The sequence below is a fragment of the Somniosus microcephalus genome, chromosome 31 (assembly GCF_052327205.1).
Source record: "Somniosus microcephalus isolate GS21.2 chromosome 31, FLI_Smic_1.0, whole genome shotgun sequence".
NCBI classification, from domain to species: Eukaryota; Metazoa; Chordata; class Chondrichthyes; order Squaliformes; family Somniosidae; genus Somniosus; species Somniosus microcephalus.
In genome coordinates this window covers 36,192,064-36,213,446 of record NC_141017.1, presented here as the reverse complement: position 1 = coordinate 36,213,446, position 21,383 = coordinate 36,192,064, and the positions used below count along the sequence as shown (strand labels likewise).

The 21,383-nt window shown below is 50.4% G+C and overlaps 1 protein-coding gene across 2 annotated transcripts in view; it reads right to left on the bottom strand.

Annotated features, from left to right (window-relative positions):
* Window positions 1–21,089, bottom strand: part of c31h19orf67 (chromosome 31 C19orf67 homolog) — a 45,889-nt gene extending 24,800 nt beyond the window's left edge. For both annotated transcript variants that reach the window (XM_085971797.1, XM_085971798.1), the window contains exons 1-2: window positions 21,004–21,089; window positions 13,698–14,130 (exon numbers count right to left, since the gene is read on the bottom strand). In XM_085971797.1, the coding sequence (XP_085827923.1) occupies window positions 13,698–14,128 (431 nt within the window). In that variant the 5' untranslated portion in view covers window positions 14,129–14,130; window positions 21,004–21,089. The remainder of the gene's footprint in view (window positions 1–13,697; window positions 14,131–21,003) is intronic.
* Between the last annotated feature and the right edge of the window lie 294 nt (window positions 21,090–21,383).

Below are 21,383 nucleotides of genomic sequence, written 5' to 3'. Positions count from 1 at the left end.
CCCTATATGTTACTTCCTCAAAGAACTCCAGCAAATTTGTCAAACATGACTTCCCCTTCATAAAACCATGCTGACTTTGTCCTATTAAATTATGATTATCCAAATGTCCTGTTACTGTCTCCTTAATAATGGACTCCAAAATTATACCTACCACAGATGTTAGGCTAACCTGTCTATAGTTTCCAGCCTTCTGTCTACTGCCCTTTTTAAATAAGGGTGTTACATTAGCAGTTTTCCAGTCTGCCGGGACCTTTGCCGAGTCCAGGGAGTTTTGGAAAATTATTACTAATGCATCCACAATCCCTACCGCCACTTCCCTCAAGACCCTAGGATGTAAGCCATCAGGTCCAGGTGATTTATCCGCCTTGAGTCCCATTATTTTACCGAGTACCACTTCCTTAGTGATTTTGATCGTGTTTAGCTCCTCCCCCCCTATAGCCCCCTGTTTGTCCAGTGTTGGGATATTCTTAGTGTCCTCTACTGTAAAGACTGATACAAAATATTCATTCAGTGTTTTTGCCATCTCCATATTTCTCACCATTAATTTCCCAGTCTCATCCTCTAAGGGACCAACATTTACTTTAGCCACCCTTTTTCTTTTTATATAACTATAAAAACTCTTACTATCTGTTTTTATATTTCTTGCTAATTTACTTTCATAATCTATCTTCCCTTTCTTAATCAATCTTTTTGTTATTTTTTGCTGTCTTTTAAAGTTTTCCCAATCCTCTATCCTCCCACTAGATTTGGCCATGGGATCTTTTACGTCCACCTGAGAGAGCAGACGGGGCCTCGGTTTAACGTCTCATCTGAAAGACGGCACCTCCGACAGTGCAGCACTCCCTCAGTACTGCCCCTCCGACAGTGCGGTGCTCCCTCAGTACTGCCCCTCCGACAGTGCGGCGCTCACTCAGTACTGCCCCTCCGACAGTGCAGCTCTCCCTCAGTACTGCCCCTCCGACAGTGCAGCGCTCCCTCAGTACTGCTCCTCCGACAGTGCGGCGTTCCCTCAGTACTGCCCCTCCAACAATGCAGCTCTCCCTCAGTACTGCCCCTGCGACAGTGCGGCACTCCCTCAGTACTGCCCCTGCGACAGTGCAGCACTCCCTCAGTACTGCCCCTGCGACAGTGCAGCACTCCCTCAGTACTGCCCCTGCGACAGTGCAGCACTCCCTCAGTACTGCCCCTCCGACAGTGCAGCACTCCCTCAGTACTGCCCCTCCGACAGTGCAGCACTCCCTCAGTACTGCCCCTGCGACAGTGCGGCACTCCCTCAGTACTGCCCCTCCGACAGTGCAGCACTCCCTCAGTACTGCCCCTCCGACAGTGCAGCACTCCCTCAGTACTGCCCCTGCGACAGTGCGGCACTCCCTCAGTACTGCCCCTCCGACAGTGCAGCACTCCCTCAGTACTGCCCCTCCGACAGTGCAGCACTCCCTCAGTACTGCCCCTCCGACAGTGCAGCACTCCCTCAGTACTGCCCCTCCGACAGTGCAGCACTCCCTCAGTACTGCCCCTCCGACAGTGCAGCACTCCCTCAGTACTGCCCCTCCGACAGTGCGGCACTCCCTCAGTACTGCCCCTCCGACAGTGCGGCACTCCCTCAGTACTGCCCCTCCGACAGTGCGGCGCTCCCTCAGTACCGCCCCTCCGACAGTGCAGCACTCCCTCAGTACTGCCCCTCCGACAGTGCGGCGCTCCCTCAGTACCGCCCCTCCGACAGTGCGGCACTCCCTCAGCACTGCACTGGAGTGTCAGCCTAGATTTTTGTGCTCAAGTCTCTGAAGTGGGACTTGAACCCACAACCTTCTGACTCAGAGGTGAGAGTGCTACCAACTTTTTATTTTTTATTTTTTTATTATACTTTATTGAACATTAAGAACATTTACAACATCGTGATCATTACATTGTATGATACAAATCAATTCCACCGCCCTGCACAGCCATTCTGCCACCACATTTTAACATCAAAACCTGAAGTTTAATTTATCACCTGTAACATATACTAATCGATTGTACTTTAAAAATTGGTTGTAAAATACTATCCTTAAATTCCTTTCTGAATAAAACATCCACAGAGCCTTATAATGGTCTTTTAGCTTATATTTAAAATACTCTTTTAGATTGATTCTCCTCCCCTTAAAAAACAGAGCATTCCTTCTTTGCACAATCACGAATCTAGCCAAACTGAACATTAAATTAATTGCCGCTCCGCTAGACTCGGGCAGACTTTCCTGCAATCCCCATCTCAAAATTGAGTCCCACGGGATTCCCATTCTCGCTGTTCGGTCCCCACCCAGCAAAAAAGCTTCACACAACTGTCGAACATAGTACTTAAAGTCATTTAACTGTGGACATAACACCAGTAAATGGGACAGAGACTCATCCTGTGTCCCACACATTGGGCAAGTTGCCGCCTCCACTCGTCCAATCTTGCACAAGACCGTCATGGTAAAAATCCGGTTATGAGCCAATTTGAAATCCAGTTCAATCCATTCTGGGCATTTAAAATTCGCCCACACTCCCTTCCAAATCCTGTTGAAGTCCAGCTGTGGGTATATACTCTGCCAAATCTCCTGACCAGCAGGTGTCTTGAATCTCCATTCTCTGAATACCTCATAGAAATCTCGAGTATTACAGATGTCAAATTGGACTAACTCTCCCCATTTCTCCAGTACAAAGCTTGGAAAATCAGGACGCATTTTACTTCCTTTGGAGATTTCCACATTTATTTCTTCCATCCAATCCTGTGGCATTGCCCTCACAATCTTCTCATACATGATTCCTATTGCTTTTCCTTCTACCTCCTGATCCTCCTCCCACAACATGTCCCTCACTATCGCTTCCGGCAACCAACCTGGAATCACCTCGTATAATACATCTTTCACCGATATAATCCCAGCTTTTATAAAAGCTTGATTAAATAAAACCTCTCCTTCGATGTTGACCCACCTGTTCAAAAATAAGGGCTGTTCTAAAAATTCCTCAGCCCCCTTGGGCATAAACTGCACACTTTCTAAAAATTGAGCCCAAGTCTCTACAACCCCCTTATAAAACCTAGGGAGAAGCTTAATCAATTTCAAAAACATATTATTGTATTCCATATACAATATCCCCTGCCCTCCTATCCCACTTCGTTTAAAAAAATGCTCAAAACAACTCTTCCAAAAACTTGAATTTGACTTCTGAAGAAATCTCTTCACCCATTTGATTCTAAAGGATTTTGGCCTAGAAATTCAGTGGGCCTTGCGCCCAGCGCCTAAAGAGGTCTTTTGCGCCGGCGGGGTGGTAGCGCGGAAATTGAGTGCAGCGGTATTGGCGGCGGTAGCCGTTAGCGCTGCGCCGGGACCGATGACGTCATTGGTGTGCGCGGTGGCCCGTAACGCCCCGAAACCGCGCCGATCCCCATATTTATTTGCGCCCGCCTCCTCCGAAGCGGGCGCAAACAGCGAACAGAAAACGGGGCCGTCCTGCTGCCATAGTGGGGCGCTTTAAAGCTGAAGGTGCGGCCGGCCGCTTTTTCGGCGGCCGCCTGCTCGCACCTCCTTCCCCGGCCTCCTCCACCCCCCCCCGCGGCATTGCCGGCTGGTTTCCGTGGAGCCCGGCACTTCTCCATTGTGCCGGGCTCTTTTGCCGGCACTCGCGATCGGGGCTCCGGCCGTTGCAGGCACCTCCCCCTTAAGAGAAGGAGGAGGCCTGCAGTACCGCAGCCTGCCGCACCGCATCGGGTGGCGCTGCGGCAACTAGCGCGCCGATATTCAGTTGCAGCGCCCCAAACGGAGGCGGGCACACCCTGGTATAGCGCCCGCTTCCGAATTGGGGCGCAGAAGACGAATATACGGCGTGCGCTAATGCCTCCCCGCCCAGCGCTAACTTTTGGGCGCGAGCGAGCTGCCCGCGCCCAAGTGAATTTCTAGGCCTTTTTCTTCAAATCAATATCTGGGAAGTTGAGTCCTCCCTGATTTCTCCGTCCAATGATGGTATTGTAAGCCACCAAGGCTGGTTTCCCTTCCCATAAAAACCTCACACAAGCCTCTCGGATGGACTTTTCTGCCCACTCAGGAATATCCTTCACCGTCAATAAGTACCATAGCTTAGATAGCAGGAGAGCAGACACCACTGTCGCTCTTCCTTGCACTTTCAACCACCTTCTTTCCCATCTTCCCAAAATCTTTTTAATTTTCATAACCTTCGGTTCCCAATTTAATTGATCCACTTCTTCCCTGTCTTTTTTGCACCCCATATGCACCCCCAGAACTTCCAAAACCTCCACCACCTTAAAGGGACATTCCCCCAACCATTCCCCCCTACCCCTCCCTGCAACCAGGCATTGGGACTTACTATAATTCACTCTGGCACCTGAAGCTCTACAATATTCCTCCACTATCTCCATAGCTTTCCTCACTGACTTCCCATTTCTCAATGTTAAGGTTGTGTCATCTGCATATTGGTGTATCACCGACACCAGCCCAGAACTGGGTACCACAATCCCAACTACACCTTGTTTCTTTCGCATCATGTAACCTAATGGTTCTGCTACCAATGTGTACAGCAGTGGGGACAGGGGACAACCCTGTCTCACTGATCTCTGTATCGGAAAATACTTGGATAAAAAACCATTACATTTAACACAGCTAAATATGTTTGAATAAAAAATCCTTATCCACTGAATGAAATTTTCCTTGAAACCAAATGCTTCCAAAACCTTCAATAAAAACTCATGAGAGACCCTATCAAAGGCTTTCTCTTGATCTATCTTTAATACATAAGCCTCCCTCCCACTCTCTTCCATGAGCTCTATCGCATCTCGGATTGAGACCACAGAGTTTGTGATGTCCCGGCCTATGACTCCATAGGACTGAGAGGGCCAAACTATCTCCGGTAACACCTCCTTCAAACGATTTGCCATAACCCTCGCCAAGAATAACCCACCCCAGCCACAGTCTGTTCGCCCTCCTACCATCTGGAAGACGCTACAGATGCATTCGCACCCGTACGACCAGATTTAGGAACAGCTTCTTTCCCAGGGCTGTCATCCTACTGAACTCCACAAATAAACACTAAAGCCTGCACATCTGCCGATGCACTTTATTATGGTCATATTTATGCTAATGTATATGTACAAATGTATGTTGAAATGTTTAAGTGTCCTAATCCAAATTGTACACTCTCGGGAGCCGCAAGCCTACATTTCGTTGTACTGCACTTGTGCACTAACAATGACAATAAAAGTTGATTTGATTTGATTTGATTTGATCTTATAATCCACATTTAATAGTGTGATGGGCCTCCAATTCTTCAGATCCCGTCTATCCCCTTTATTTTTATAAGCTAAGTTTATGATACCTCTCCTCATAGATGGGGCCAGGCTTCCCACAATTTTAATTTCCTTAAAAACTTCTAAGAGCAATGGACTTAAAATCTCAAAAAATTCCATATAAAATTCTGCACTTAGTCCATCGGACCCTGGGCTTTTCCCCCCTTCATTCCACTTATTGCTATTTTTATTTCCGCTAATCCTACTTCTTTATCACACATGCTTCTCTCATCCTCCTTTAAACCCTTTTCAATAAAAGCAGTAACCTTCTCCATCTCCAAATTGGAAATGTCTTCTTTTGTATATAGCTCTTGATAAAAGCTGCTAGCCGCCTCCAAAATCTCCTCACTTTCATGAATAATCTTCTCCCCAACCTTCAACTCCTCAATTAACGATAATCTCTGTCGCAGCTTCTCTTGCTCTAGAAAATATCTAGTGCCTCTTTCGCCCTCCAATGCATCTCTAGCCTTTGCAAGGAGAATGGCCCCCTTGCATTTTTCAGCTTGCAATAATTCCCACTCTTCCTTTAGCACCCGGAACTTAGTCTCAGCTCCCTTATCCCCTCCGTCAACTGCTTTACAGACATCCGTAAACCTTTTGTTTATATTCTCTTCTCGACGCCAGTTAGCTGCCGCCCTCTTTTTCCCATAAAGTACCGAAAAAACTTTTACCTCATATTTGAAATTGTCCCACCAAACTCTTCTTTCTTTCAAGAACAAAAGTTCCTTCCGAGCATTCTTTATTATATTTATAATCCCTTCTTTATAAGCACTTTCCTTCAGGTATTGATTGTTTAAAATCCACACCCCTGAACCGATCTTAACTCTGCTGTTCCTAATTCTAAGAACCAAAGCCGAGTGATCACTAAAAAATACTTTTTTATAATAAAGCTCCATCACCTCCGAACTTAACCCTTCCCGCATTAACACAAAATCTATTCGGCTCTGTTTTAAAACATCACCCACCCAACCTGCTCTGGAGAACTCCCTTTTTATGGGGTTCCGGTCCCTCCATAAGTCTCTCAAATTTAAATTTGCCATCATTTTTATAATCATCCCTCTGGAGTTATCCTCTTTAAAGGTCATCTGGGCTGAAATGTCCATCCAAGATAAAAATACATTAAAATCCCCCACTATACAAGGATTTTCCACCTCTGCCACTTCAGTGAATAACCCCCGAAAAAACTCGCGACGCTTGCAATGGTCGTTCGGTGCATAGATATTAAAAAGATCACAATTAAATCCCTCCAATTTTACCCTTAGCCATAAAAATCTCCCCTCAGTGTCCTTGTCCACCAAGGCAACGTTCTCTTCTATGGACAGACTCACCAAAACAGCCACCCCTCTACGGTTATTGTTTGCACAACTTGCAAACACCTCTCCCTTCCAAACCTTCTGAACTCTTTCTAGAATATCCTCATCCCAAAAGGTTTCTTGCAGACACAACAAGTCCGTGCCTTTAAAACCCTGCAACAACTGCTGCAATTTCTTCTCACCCCTCAGTCCGTTCACATTGATCGAGACCAATGTAATCATGGCTCCAAAGAAGGGAAGTATGCCCAATAATCTCCCCATCATTTAATCTCTGGCTCTTCCCTCCTCTCATGCTCCTTCTCAACTTTTCGGGCAGCTGTTGCTTTTTCCTGCAGCCTCCGGCTCCTTTCCCCTCCTGTTTGACCCCTCCCTGCTGTTCCAGCCTCTTCCTTGCCTTAAGTTTGGACCCAGGAGCTGCCCTTTCTCCCTCCTTCTGCCCCTCACTAACCTTTCCATTTCCACATGATGCCACCCCATCCCCGACTTCCATGTCTCTGTCCCCCGCTAATTCCTCACACTCAAGCTCTTCTGCAACCCCCTGTGCCTGCTCCCCGTCAGATACATAATCCTGCTCCCCGTCAGTTACTTCATCTCCCATAGAGAGTCTTCCTGCTATCGCAGTTTCTCCCACTGTGCCGCCCCCTTCGACCACATCTCTACCTCCGACCCTTGCACCTTGTTCCCTCACTCCATGGGACAATGGCGCACCTAAATTGTTCCCTTCTGACGTCTCTATCTCGCCGATCCCATTCTGCTGTCCCTTTAAGGCTCCTGCCTCTTGCACCCTCTCCCCGCCCTGCCCCCTCCCGCTCACCAAAATATCCGACTCCCCGCCTCTCCTCGGAGCACTCACTTCCACCACACACCCCGCTCCTGCCTCCTCTCCCCCCGCAGACACCAGACTCCCCAGGGGGAGCCGAACTGTACTAAGGCTCGAGTCTGCACTCGACCCATGCTGCCCGCTGCTGTCTTTGTTCCCCTCCATAGCACTCGCCGTGTTTTCCGCCATCTCCATCTCGATCTCCGCTCCGCCAACCTCTGCCTCTTCCTGTGCTCCTTTTTCCTTCATTTTACCGGCTGTATCCTCCGACTGCACCGCACCTCCGGCCGTTCCACACTCCTCTCCGGCTCCTTCTCCCATCTCCTCTTCACTCATTTCGCTCCCTTCTGCCACACACTCACAGCGGGCGGGGCCTTTACGACACACCCCACAGCTCTCCGCCTTGCAGCTCCGCGCGATATGTCCCGACTCACCGCAATTGTAACAATACGTATCAGGACAGTTTCTTACGAGATGGTCATGTCCCAGACAATAGTAACACACCTTTACTTGGTTATCGTGCAGCACACGAAAGTACTGTACTCCTTCCAGTGTCTTGAACTTCATACTGTAAGGCAAAGACCTCACCCCCTCTGGGAACTGCACCTTTACATACCGGGTTCCGTCTGCTACCCGTGTTCCCGGATAGTACCTCCTCTTTATTTCGGAACAGATTTTAATGTCCCACGACTCCAACTTTTTGCTCAGCACTTCCTCCTCGATGTACACAGGCAAGTTCAAAAATGAAACCACCACCTCCTCTGAATATAGCAGAGTCACCTCCAAAAATTTCTCCCCAACTTTCAGACTGAGCAGCAGTTTTTCCACCTCCTCACAGCCACTGACCGTCACCTCAAATCCCACATTTGGTTTTGGTCGGCAGGCAAAACAGCTTCCCTCACCACAGTCCTCATGAACCGCCTGGATTATATCCCAGGCTCGAATCTTCTTATCTTCACATTGCACCACCACTGTATTTTCTTTACCAAACCTCCTGAGGTCCCGGCCCAAATCTTTGGGCCTTTTTTTCCCCCCTTCTCACCACAGTTTCTTCCCTAATAAAATTCTTCTCGGGAATATTGTCCTCTGAGGGGCCCGGCACTCCGGACCCCTCAGCAGCCATCTGGCTGTTTTTGTGGGCCAAAAAGGCCCTAAAACCTGAAAACAACACCCCAAAACCCTCCACCAACTTTTTACAAAACTTCCTCCGACACCCAGCTGCAATTAGGCAACCAGTCACACCTGGCTCACTCCTAGCCCCTCCCACCTAGAGAGTGCCGCCCACTGAGCCATGACTGACACAACAATGATATGGTCATATCGCAGGCCTAAATCTACAGAATCTATGGAGCTATGGGTTGGTTTAATAATGTATAATAATATTGCGGGTTGGATGATATTCTCGCGGGGGGAGGGTTGCGGGGATTTATTTGTATGGTGCGCGGTGATGGGAAAGGAGAAGAAAATGAATAAAAATGGACGTTTACTGTGTTTTGCTGGTGCAGGTTTTCATTTCCTGTTTTCAGTCCCTGCCACAAACTCCATTCTCTAGCCACTGACTCATCCCTCCCCCTAACATCTGTCTGAGGCTGAACCACACTGTTCGCAACCTTGGTGTCATATTTGACTCTGAAATGAGTTTCCGACCACATATCCGCAGCATAACAAAGACCGCCTACTTCCAGCTCCGTAACATCGCCCGTCTCCCCCCCTGCCTCAGATCATCTGCTGCTGAAACCCTCATCCATGCCTTTGTTGCCTCCAGACTTGACTATTCCAACACACTCCTGGCTAGCCTCCCACATTCCACCCTACCAAAACTTGAGGTCATCCAAAACTCGGCTGCCCGTGTCCTAACTCGCACCAAGTCCCGTTCACCCATCACCCCCTGTTGCTCGCTGACCTACATTGGCTCCCGGTTAAGCAGCGCCTCGATTTCAAAATTCTCATCCTTGTTTTCAATTCCCCCCATGGCCTCGCCCCTCCCTATCTCTGTAATCTCCTTCAGCCTCACAACCCCGCCCCCCCCCCCGAGATATCTGCACTCCTCTAATTCTGCCCTCTTGAGCATCCCTGATTATAATCACTCCACCATTGGCGGCCGTGCCTTCTGTTGCCTGGGCCCTAAGCTCTGGAATTCCCTCCCTAAACTGCTCCGCCTCACTCTCCTCCTTTAAGACGCTCCTTAAAACCTACCTCTTTGACCAAGCTTTTGGTCACCTGCCCTAATATCTCCTTATGTGGCTCGGAGTCAATTTTATGTCTTATAATACTCCTGTGCAGCACCTTGGGACGTTTTACTACATTAGAGGCGCTATATAAATACAAGTTGTTGTTGCTGTTCCTGACGCGGCTCTGTTCGGCTGTCGTGATCTCTTTTCGCCACCCCCCCACCCCCCTGCCCCTGCCCCTCCTTTCTCTCGAGAAGTGTTTTCTCTGTAACGGTGACAAGATTTTTTTTCAGTTAGCGAACGACCGAAAAAACACCGAAATTGTGCGTGCGCAACAACTTCAACTGCGCTGGCAGCAGTCACGCCCTTGTTTACATACTATGGGTGTGTAAGGCATCGATGCTGTATAACATCTCATTGTTTATAAACGTACATTTTATGTCTTTGGGGCTGGTAAACCATTTTCAGCTCAAACACGCAGGTACAGCAAGCAGTTAGGAAGGCAAATGGTATGTTGGCCTTCATTGCAAGAGGGTTTGAGTACAGGAGCAAGGATGTCTTACTACAGTTATACAGGGCCTTGGTGAGACCACACCTGGAGTACTGTGTGCAGTTTTGGTCTCCTTACCTAAGAAAGGATATACTTGCCATAGAGGGAGTGCAGCGAAGGTTCACCAGACTGATTCCTGGGATGGCAGGACTGTCGTATGAGGAGAGATTGGGTCGACTAGGCCTGTATTCACTAGAGTTTAGAAGAATGAGAGGGGATCTCATTGAAACGTATAAAATTCTGACAGGACTGGACAGACTGGATGCAGGGAGGATGTTTCCCCTGGCTGGGGGGTGTCTAGAACGAGGGGTCACAGTCTCAGGATACGGGGTAGGACATTTAGGACTGAGATGAGGAGAAATTTCTTCACTCAGAGGGTGGTGAACCTGTGGAATTCTCTACCACAGAAGGCTGTGGAGGTCAAGTCACTGAATATATTTAAGAAGGAGATAGATAGATTTCTAGACACAAAAGGCATCAAGGGGTATGGGGAGAGAGCGGGAATATGGTACTGAGATAGAGGATCAGCCATGATCATAGTGAATGGTGGAGCAGGCTCGAAGAGCCGAAGGGCCGACTCCTGCTCCTATTTTTCTATGTTTCTAAAAGCCCCATGCATTTATATAGCACCTTAGTGCGCAGTGTACCCCATAGTTTTTTTTCGGGTGCGCGGTCCCTTTAACGGGCCCCGTGGCCCACTCAAACTTGCGTGCACGCATGGCCTTTCAATTGTAAGGCCGGCAGTCAGCCTGTGCGGGAGCGCCAGACCGCCGCGTGGCCCCGCAGCTTAACGGGAACACGGTTAGTGCGGCGAAACATCTGAGGCTGCTTCACACAATCAATTACCCCTGGAGTGCACTGACTGCTGCCAGCAGACCCAGCAGCCATTCTGCCCCGGGAACTCTCCACAAAAGGCAATGCTGCACCAGAACCGCTGTAACTATAAGGGGCAGCTGGATAAGCACGTGAGGGAGAACGGAATAGAAGGATATGTTGGTAGGGTGAGATGAAGCGAGGTGGGAGGAAGCTCGTGTGGAGCATAAACACCGGCACAGACCTATTAGAATCACGGAATGGGCACAGCACAGAAGGAGGCCATTTGGCCCGTCAAGCCCGTGCCAGCTCTCTGCAAGGGCACTTCAGCTAGCACTCCCCCACCCTTTCCCCGTAGCCCTGCAAATTTATTTTCCTTCAAGTATTTATCCAACTCCCTTTTGAAAGCCACGATTGAGTCTGCCTCCACCACCCATTCAGGCAGTGCATTCCAGATCCTCACCACTCGCTGCTTAAAAAAGTTTTTCCTCATGTCACCTTTGGACCTTCTGCCAATCACCTTGAATCTGTGTCCTCTGGTCCTCGGCCCTTCCGCCAATGGGAACAGTTTCTCTCTATCTACTCTGTCCAGACCCCTCATGATTTTGAACACCTCTATCAAATCTCCTCTCAACCTCCAAGGAGAACAACCCTTATTGGGTCGAATGGCCTGTTTCTGTGCTATAAATTCTATGTAGTAATTTTTTTTTTAATTTGAGAAATCTTGCTGAAGGGCGGGACATCAACAAGATAGGAGAAAAGACCAGACTTAGCGGTAGCGTGGCACCACTTTGGTTCATTAAAAGCTCGGAGGGTGTGGGGGAGATGAAAGACTGAAGAAAGAAGGGGCTGAGGAGAATGAGTTTTGAATGCATCTCAGGCAACGAGTCTTGATTTAAACACGTTGGAGGAAAGAGCGATAGAATGATACTGCACAGAAGGAGGCCATTCGGCCCATCGTGCCTGTGCCGGAGTCTGCAGGACAAAATATTCGCAGCTAGGGGAAGCAAGGGACGACAGGTTGTGATCTTGACCTTGGAAGGAGGGCAGCGCAGATTCACCAGAACATTCCCAGGGCTCCAAGGCTTAGATTCTGAGGAGAGATTACATAAACTAGGCTTGTGTTCCCTGGAATATAGAAGGTTAAGGGGTGATTTAATTGAGGTTTTTAGGTTTTGAAAGGAATTGATAGGGTAGATGGAGAGATACCTTTTTCTGCTGGTGGGGGCGTCTCGGACAAGGGGGGCATCACCTTAAAATCAGAGCCAGGCCATTCAGGAGAGAAGTTAGGAAACACTTCTTCATCTCATTGAAACTTATAAAATTCTAACAGGCTAGACAGACTAGATGCAGGAAGGCTGTTCCCGATGGTCGGGGAGTCCAGAACCAGGGGTCACAGTCTAAGGATAAGGGGTAAGCCATTTAGGACAGGATGAGGAGGAATTTCTTCACCCAGAGAGTGGTGAACCTGTGGAATTCTCTACCACAGAAGGCAGTTGAGGCCAATTCATTAAATATATTCAAGAAGGAGTTGGATATATTTCTTAAGGCTAAAGGGATCAAGGGATATGGGGAGAAGGCAGGGACCGGGTACTGAGTTTGGATGATCAGCCATGATCGCATTGAATGGCGGAGCAGGCTCAAGGGGCCGAACGGCCTGCTCCTGCTCCTATCTTCTATGTTTCTAGGTTTCTACAAAGGGTGGTAGAAGTGTGGAACTCTCTCCCACAAAAAGCAGTAGGTTAGATCTCAATTAATAATTTTAAATCTGAGGTCGATACCTAGCCAAAAGTATAAAAGGATATGGAGCCAAGGCAGGTGGATGGAGTGAAGACACAGATCAGCCATGAGCTCACTGAATGGTGGAACAGGCTTGAGGGGCCGAATGGCCTCCTCCTGTTCCTGTGTTCCTATTACCCAAAGAGAGCGTTTGTGGTTACAGAGAGAGGGTCCATCAGGTGACACATTTTTGTAAATCAGGTAACTTTTAGAACTTTTAAATGCGTTCAAGTTTATGGAGGGTGGAAGATTGGAGGCCGTCCAGGAGTGTGTTGGAATAGTCAAGTCTAGAGGCAACAAAGGCATGGATGAGGGTTTCAGCAGCAGATGAGTTGAGACGGGGCGGAGATGGGCAGATAATGTGGCATCTCCCAACAGGGGAGATTTGGTACCTCGGCAGATCCTGGTGCTCGCGAGTAGCTAACTACAGGTGTACCGACTGACATAAGAAAACTACTAGGCACTTGATCTAAGCGTTAAACAAAGCTTTAATCAACTGTTTTACAACAGTGTGTCCTTCATTAGTTCCTGTAAAAGAATGTCCTGAGCAAGCTGGGCTCATGCCCAAGTGTTTATACTGTCCCTGGACAGCACCACCAGCAGGCCACCCAGTATCATTTCATAAGTCATTTTGACATGAATGGCAAGATTCATGTCACCGACATTAAAATTAACGGGCAGGGAAAGACCAGCTGCTCCATCAAGCCAGCCCCACACCATGATGACTGGAGCTTCATGACTAAAGGCTTCTTCCTTCCTCTCCCCCGCCTCTTGGGAGAGGCAGAACACATCCAATGGTCATGGACAGCTGCAGAAACAGAAAGTCCACTGGACGAGGAATTGGGCAAAAAAAAAACCCAGGGAGAAAACAAAATTGAATGAAACTTTACCTCTGTGAGAAGAGAACAAAGATAAAAGTGAGCTGGGCAAATACCTGTAGACCAGGTGTGTCTGGAACTCCTCCGCCTTCTTCAGCAGGTATTGAAGCTGCTGTTCTATTGGTTGAAGCTTCTCTTCCATCAGTGTGACATCGTACTGGGGCAGCTCATCCTCCGCCCCGTGTGACTGCTCCAGCTTCCCCTGGTGCAGCGGCGGGAACATGCTGCTGCTCGGGGGCGGCACAGCGGAGACCTGCGATGCCTGGACAGTCGAAGAGCCGGAGTAGGCCGAGGCAGGGAGGAAGAGCTGGTTCTCCTTCCTCTGCTTCTCATGCGGGGGCTGCCCCATTAACTGGTGCAGCTCGCTCTCGGTCCAGTGGGCCCCCTTTGGCTCCGTGTTGACCACCTCCATTGAGCAGACACATTTGGGCTTATCCTTCCTTTTATACGACACCACATCGTGTCCACTGATAACATTTTCCTCCATTTCTGCAAGCAATGAAGAAACGCTGAATAATAATTGTCCGCTGACATGGCCTGGTTCCCTGCGCCAACAACCTCTTAGCCAAGTTGGGATTGTTTTGCCGATCAAGCAGCCTCACCATACCGCCTAGCAGCTAAACAAAGAGTGTAGGACTGGGGAACATCCTGCTCGGCAATCAGCTAGCGAATGCTATAGGGCTTCAGCAAGGGGAGGAGAACCTGACAATAAGGGTTAATACAAAAGCAAAATACAGGAAACTCTCTTTTAACCGGCACCTAAATAACCGGAAATCTCTGTTAACCGGCAAAATTCAGGAGTAGGTTCAGGTAAGTTTTACTTCATATTAATGGCAGTTCCTGGAGCTGTGGCTGTGTAACTGGGGTTCGTGCACTTGTTGCTAAGCAACAGGGATGCTTGGTCTGTGGCTGGAGTTCCTGCACATGTTGCTAAGCAACAGGGAAGCCTGGATTTGTTGCTGTGTACGGAGCTCTCGTACCTTTTAACTATACCTCTGTAATCCGGACTTTTTGATAAACCGGCACCACGCCGGTCCCGTTGGTGCTGGATAATAAAGAGTTTCCTGTACTGCGGATGCTGGAAATTTGAAATAATAAGTGTCATAAATCTCATCCTCATAAAGAAACTATTCATGAAATAACGCTGGACGGCCAGCTGGTGGCGCCGTCCAAGGAGTATAAATACTCGGGCGTGGGCCCAGCTTGTCCAGGGACATTTTGTAAGACAAGGAACTAGTGAAGTACAACTAGACCTCCATGTTCTGAAACAAGTTGATTGAAGCCTTGCTTTATACTCAAAGCAAGTGCGTAGTGAGTTTTATTACGTCAAACAGAAAATGCTGGAGAAACTCAGCAGGTCAGGCAGCATCCGTGGAGAGAGAAACAGAGTTAACATTTCAGGTCGAAGACCCTTCGTCAGAACTGAGAAAAAAGCAGGTCTGCTTTTTTCCAGTTCTGACGAAAGGTCATCGACCTGAAGCGTTAACTCTGTTTCTCTCTTCACAGATGCTGCCTGACCTGCTGAGTTTCTCCAGCATTTTCTGTTTTTATTATTAATAATAAGGGTTAAGCTCCCCCACCCTCACCCACAGGTTTATTTCCCCCTTACTTTTACAAAGCCTCATACTGAGAGAACGGTTTCTCAGTACCTGCGGTCCTCTGATACTTGGTCCAACTTGCTATTTCTAAATTGAGCCTGGAGAGTGAATGCCAGCGGGGTATTTGAGTATAGGGTCAAAAGACAATTGGTAAAGGAACCAGAGGGGAGAGGAGGAGATTTTTTTTTTTTTTTTACGCAGCGAGTTGTTGTGATCTGGAACGCGCTGCCTGAAAGGGCGGCGGAAGCAGATTCAATAGTAACTTTCAAAAGGGAATTGGATAAATACTTGAAAAGAAAAAATTTGCAGGGCTCTGGGGAAAGAGCAGGGGGAGTGGGACTAATTGGAGAGCTCTTTCAAAGAGCCGGCACAGGCACGATGGGCCGAATGGCCTCCTGCTGTGCTGTAAGATTCGATGAACTATTCATGGGACATCACTGCTGGGTTCACACATGTCGTCCTCTGTTCATGCACGTTTCAGCATGCACTCACTCGATAGCAATCAGGAGCGGGGAACCCTGGCTGAATTTTCCTTTCCTTAGGCTGGGGAAGTGAAGTCAATTGCAGCCCTCCAACTGACAACGGCCAGCTCAAGACAGACTGGAACTCGGGCACGGACCTTCCTGATCAGTATGGCTTAGTACTACACCACAGGGGGGAAATACTCATCGACTAAACCCTGCCCCGATAAGTGTGCAGTTAATTTCCAAGTGAGAGCTAAAGGAATGAAGGAACAAGCACAGAGTGTGCATAAATTAATGGACAGGGATTTAATTCTGAAACCGTCACCCAATAACTCCATGTTAGCGAGCCAATGTGGAACATTCCAAGTCAATTTATAGTAAGGGGAGGGGGGTCAGAACGACATTGTTGCTAGGAACATGGGCAGCTCCAACGTGCAGAGTGCAAGACCTGGCCGTGTTGATCAGGCTTCACCTGGAAATATGCACCAGGCCTGGTTTCCCAGTCAGCCAATCACTGCAGCTGGCTTGAAGGGATGCGGAACCAACTATTTGGGATCCAGTATCTGAGTAATTTGAGACATGACGTGTGGTAAGTGTAGCGTGCTCCGGAGAACAGGTGACTTTGGACCTATACAGTATTAGCTGTGGCTCAGTGGGTAGCACGCATGCCTCTGAGTCAGAAGGTTCAAGTCCCCACTCCAGGGACTTGAGCACAAAAATCTAGGCTGACGCTCCAGTGCAGTACTGAGGGAGCACCGCACTGTCGGAGAGGCAGTATGGAGGGAGTGCTGCACTGTCGGAGGGGCAGTACTGAGGGAGTGCTGCAATGTTGGAGGGTCAATACTGAGGGAGTGCTGCACTGTCGGAGGGGCAGTACTGAGGGAGCGCCGCATTGTCGGAGGGGCAGTACTGAGGGAGTGCTGCACTGTCGGAGGGGCAGTACTGAGGGAGCGCCGCACTGTCGGAGGGGCAGTACTGAGGGAGTGCTGCAATGTTGGAGGGTCAATACTGAGGGAGCGCCGCACTGTCGGAGGGGCAGTACTGAGGGAGCGCCGCATTGTCGGAGGGGCAGTACTGAGGGAGTGCTGCACTGTCGGAGGGGCAGTACTGAGGGAGTGCTGCACTGTCGGAGGGGCAGTACTGAGGGAGTGCTGCAATGTTGGAGGGTCAATACTGAGGGAGCGCCGCACTGTCGGAGGGGCAGTACTCAGGGAGCGCCGCACTGTCGGAGGGGCAGTACTGCTCCGCCACACTGTCGGAGGGGCAGTACTGAGGGAGTGCTGCACTGTCGGAGGGGCAGTACTGAGGGAGTGCTGCAATGTTGGAGGGTCAATACTGAGGGAGCGCCGCACTGTCGGAGGGGCAGTACTCAGGGAGCGCCGCACTGTCGGAGGGGCAGTACTGCTCCGCCACACTGTCGGAGGGGCAGTACTGAGGGAGCGCCGCACTGTCGGAGGGGCAGTACTGAGGGAGCGCCGCATTGTCGGAGGGGCAGTACTGAGGGAGCGCTGCACTGTCGGAGGGGCAGTACTGAGGGGGCGCCGCACTGTCGGAGGGGCAGTACTGAGGGAGCACCGCATTGTCGGAGGGGCAGTACTGAGGGAGTGCTGCACTGTCGGAGGGGCAGTACTGAGGCAGTGCTGCACTGTCGGAGGGGCAGTACTGAGGGAGTGCTGCACTGTCGGAGGGGCAGTACTGAGGGAGCGCCGCACTGTCGGAGGGGCAGTACTGCTCCGCCGCACTGTCGGAGGGGCAGTACTGAGGGAGCGCCGCACTGTCGGAGGGGCAGTACTGAGGGAGCGCCGCATTGTCGGAGGGGCAGTACTGAGGGAGTGCTGCACTGTCGGAGGGGCAGTACTGAGGGAGCGCCGCACTGTTGGAGGGGCAGTGCTGAGGGAGCGCTGCACTGTCGGAGGGGCGGTACTGAGGGGGCGCCGCACTGTCAGAGGGGCAGTACTGAGGGAGGGCCGCACTGTCAGAGGGGCAGTACTGAGGGAGCGCCGCACTGTCAGAGGGGCAGTACTGAGGAGCGCTGCACTGTTGGAGGGGCAGTACTGAGGGAGCGCCACACTGTTGGAGGGGCAGTACTGAGGGAGTGCCGCACTGTTGGAGGGGCAGTACTGAGGGAGCGCTGCACTGTTGGAGGGGCAGTACTGAGGGAGCGCCGCACTGTCGGAGGGGCAGTACTGAGGGAGTGCTGCACTGTTGGAGGGGCAGTACTGAGGGAGCGTCGCACTGTCGGAGAGGCAGTACGGAGGGAGCGCCGCACTGTCGGAGGGGCAGTACTGAGGGAGCGCCGCACTGTCGGAGGGGCAGTACTGAGGGAGTGCCGCACTGTCGGAGGGGCAGTACTGAGGGAGTGCTGTACTGTCGGAGGGGCAGTACTGAGGGAACGCCGCATTGTCGGAGGGGCAGTACTGAGGGAGTGCTGCACTGTCGGAGGGGCAGTACTGAGGGAGCGCCGCACTGTCGGAGGGGCAGTGCTGAGGGAGCGCTGCACTGTCGGAGGGGCAGTACTGAGGGGGCGCCGCACTGTCGGAGGGGCAGTACTGAGGGGGCGCCGCATTGTCGGAGGGGCAGTACTGAGGGAGTGCTGCACTGTCGGAGGGGCAGTACTGAGGGAGTGCTGCACTGTCGGAGGGGCAGTACTGAGGGAGCGCCGCACTGTCGGAGGGGCAGTACTGCTCCGCCGCACTGTCGGAGGGGCAGTACTGAGGGAGCGCCGCACTGTCGGAGGGGCAGTGCTGAGGGAGCGCTGCACTGTCGGAGGGGCAGTACTGAGGGGGCGCCGCACTGTCGGAGGGGCAGTACTGAGGGGGCGCCGCATTGTCGGAGGGGCAGTACTGAGGGAGTGCTGCACTGTCGGAGGGGCAGTACTGAGGGAGTGCTGCACTGTCGGAGGGGCAGTACTGAGGGAGTGCTGCACTGTCGGAGGGGCAGTACTGAGGGAGCGCCGCACTGTCGGAGGGGCAGTACTGCTCCGCCGCACTGTCAGAGGGGCAGTACTGAGGGAGCGCCGCACTGTCGGAGGGGCAGTGCTGAGGGAGCGCTGCACTGTCGGAGGGGCGGTACTGAGGGGGCGCCGCACTGTCAGAGGGGCAGTACTGAGGGAGGGCCGCACTGTCAGAGGGGCAGTACTGAGGCAGCGCCGCACTGTCAGAGGGGCAGTACTGAGGAGCGCTGCACTGTTGGAGGGGCAGTACTGAGGGAGCGCCACACTGTTGGAGGGGCAGTACTGAGGGAGTGCCGCACTGTTGGAGGGGCAGTACTGAGGGAGCGCTGCACTGTTGGAGGGGCAGTACTGAGGGAGCGCCGCACTGTCGGAGGGGCAGTACTGAGGGAGTGCTGCACTGTTGGAGGGGCAGTACTGAGGGAGCGTCGCACTGTCGGAGAGGCAGTACGGAGGGAGCGCTGCACTGTCGGAGGGGCAGTACTGAGGGAGCGCCGCACTGTCGGAGGGGCAGTACTGAGGGAGTGCCGCACTGTCGGAGGGGCAGTACTGAGGGAGTGCTGTACTGTCGGAGGGGCAGTACTGAGGGAGTGCTGCACTGTCAGAGAGGCAGTACTGAGGGAGTGCTGCACTGTTGGAGGGGCAGTACTGAGGAAGTGCCGCACTGTCGGAGGGGAGTACTGAGGGAACGCCGCATTGTCGGAGGGGCAGTACTGAGGGAACGCCGCACTGTCGGAGGGGCAGTACTGAGGGAACGCCGCACTGTCGGAGGGGCAGTACTGAGGGAGTGCTGCACTGTCGGAGGGGCAGTACTGAGGGAGCGTCGCACTGTCGGAGAGGCAGTATGGAGGGAGCGCCGCACTGTCGGAGGGGCAGTACTGAGGGAGCGCCGCACTGTCGGAGGTGCCGTCTTTCGGATGAGACGTTAAACTGAGACCCTGTCTGCTCTATCAGGTGGACATAAAAGATCCCATGGCACTATTTCGAAGAAGAGCAGGGGAGTTATCCCCGGTGTCCTGGGCCAATATTTATCCCTCAATCAACATCACTAAAAGCAGATGATCTTGTCATTATCACGTTGCTGTTTGTGGGAGCTTGCTGTGCGCAAATTGGCTGCTGCGTTTCCCACATTACAACAGTGACTACACTTCAAAAAGTACTTCATTGGCTGTAAAGCGCTTTGAGACGTCCGGTGGTCGTGAAAGGCGCTATAGAAATGCAAGTTTTCCTTTCTTTCTATGGTTCCCAACGCTCTCCACCGCTGGGGGTTTTCCTCGCCTCGTGTCTGGGTCTGTTTTGACTCATTGATCGAGATTGATCGCTGTGATTGGTCAACAACTCCATTAGCATTGGATCAGGCGACTAACGGAATGGGAGAAGGTGAACTAGAAGGACCTTGCCCTGTCCTCGTCTAGCGATTCCTATATTCCTGTGATACTGAAATTAAGTTAACTTTTCACAGTGGTGTTGTCATTCTTAAAAACAAAAGTTGTTTCAATAAATTGGCTTGAAGCAGTTGCCAGACAACAATACAAAAGCAAAATACTGCGGAGGCTGGAAATCTGACATAAAAACAGAAAATGCTGGAGATACTCAGCAGGTCAGGCAGCATCCGTGGAGAGAGAAACAGACCTGAAACGTTAACTCTCTTTCTCTCTCCACAGATGCTGCCTGACCTGCTGAGTGTTTCCAGCCTTTTCTGTTTTAATGTCGGATATCAATGTCTGGCTTCTTAATTCCACGAGAGACAAGGGGCCATTTAATTAGAAAAACAAAGCTTCAAATTACTGGAGAAATAGTATACAAATGAATTTAAAGGAAAGAAAGAAAATTTAGAAAGCGGCATAAATTTTAGGAAAAAACTGAGCTCTGTGAAATTTTAAAGTTATGTAAAAAGTAAGAACAGCAAATACTGCAAATAAACAACAGGTCCATTCAAATCTAAAGGAGAAAATGCAAATGAATGTTTCAGAGACAGAACCTTCTTCAGAACTTAGACCCCATCCAGAAATAGTCACCTCATTTCAGTTGCTGCTGTGTATTTTCAACATTCCCTGTGATTTAAAAAAAATTTAAATTTGCAGTTTCGATTTGCTTTGTACAGGTTCCTTTCTAGGAAGCAAGAAGCCATTTATTTCTGCTTTTAAAAAAAGTTATCAGGACTTGAGGAAACTTTAGGACAAGTGGGAATAACTGACTAAAAAAAGAGTCTTTCTATTCTGGTGTCGAGAAATTAAAAAAAATCTTAAATAAAGAGCATTACATTTGTAACAAAAATGTTATGATGCCTATAACTTTTTTTTAAACAAAGTAAACATTAATATTTTGCACTTCTGCAAACGCACCCCACCTGTTTAATGTTGGAGATAATGTTTTAAGAGTTGATCTTTCTGCCTTATTGTACAAACCTGCTGCTGCCTGGCTCCAGCCTCCTGCTGCCCGGCTCCTGTTCAAATATCAACACAGGGCGCGTCCCCGCGCAGGCCGGCGGGCACGCGCCCCGGAGGCTAGCCATTCGGAAAATGCGCGCGCGTTACCCGGGGAACAGTGCACGCGCCCCAGCCCCGTCCCCCCCAAATAGAGCTAGTTAGTGTAGAGAGCAGAGTCTGGAGAATGGGATTGGGTTAGGATTGGGATTTTAGATTGTTGGATGGGGAATGGGATTAGGTTTAGGATTGGGATTTTAGATTGTTAGATGGGGAATGGGTTTGGGCTTAGATTGGGATTTTA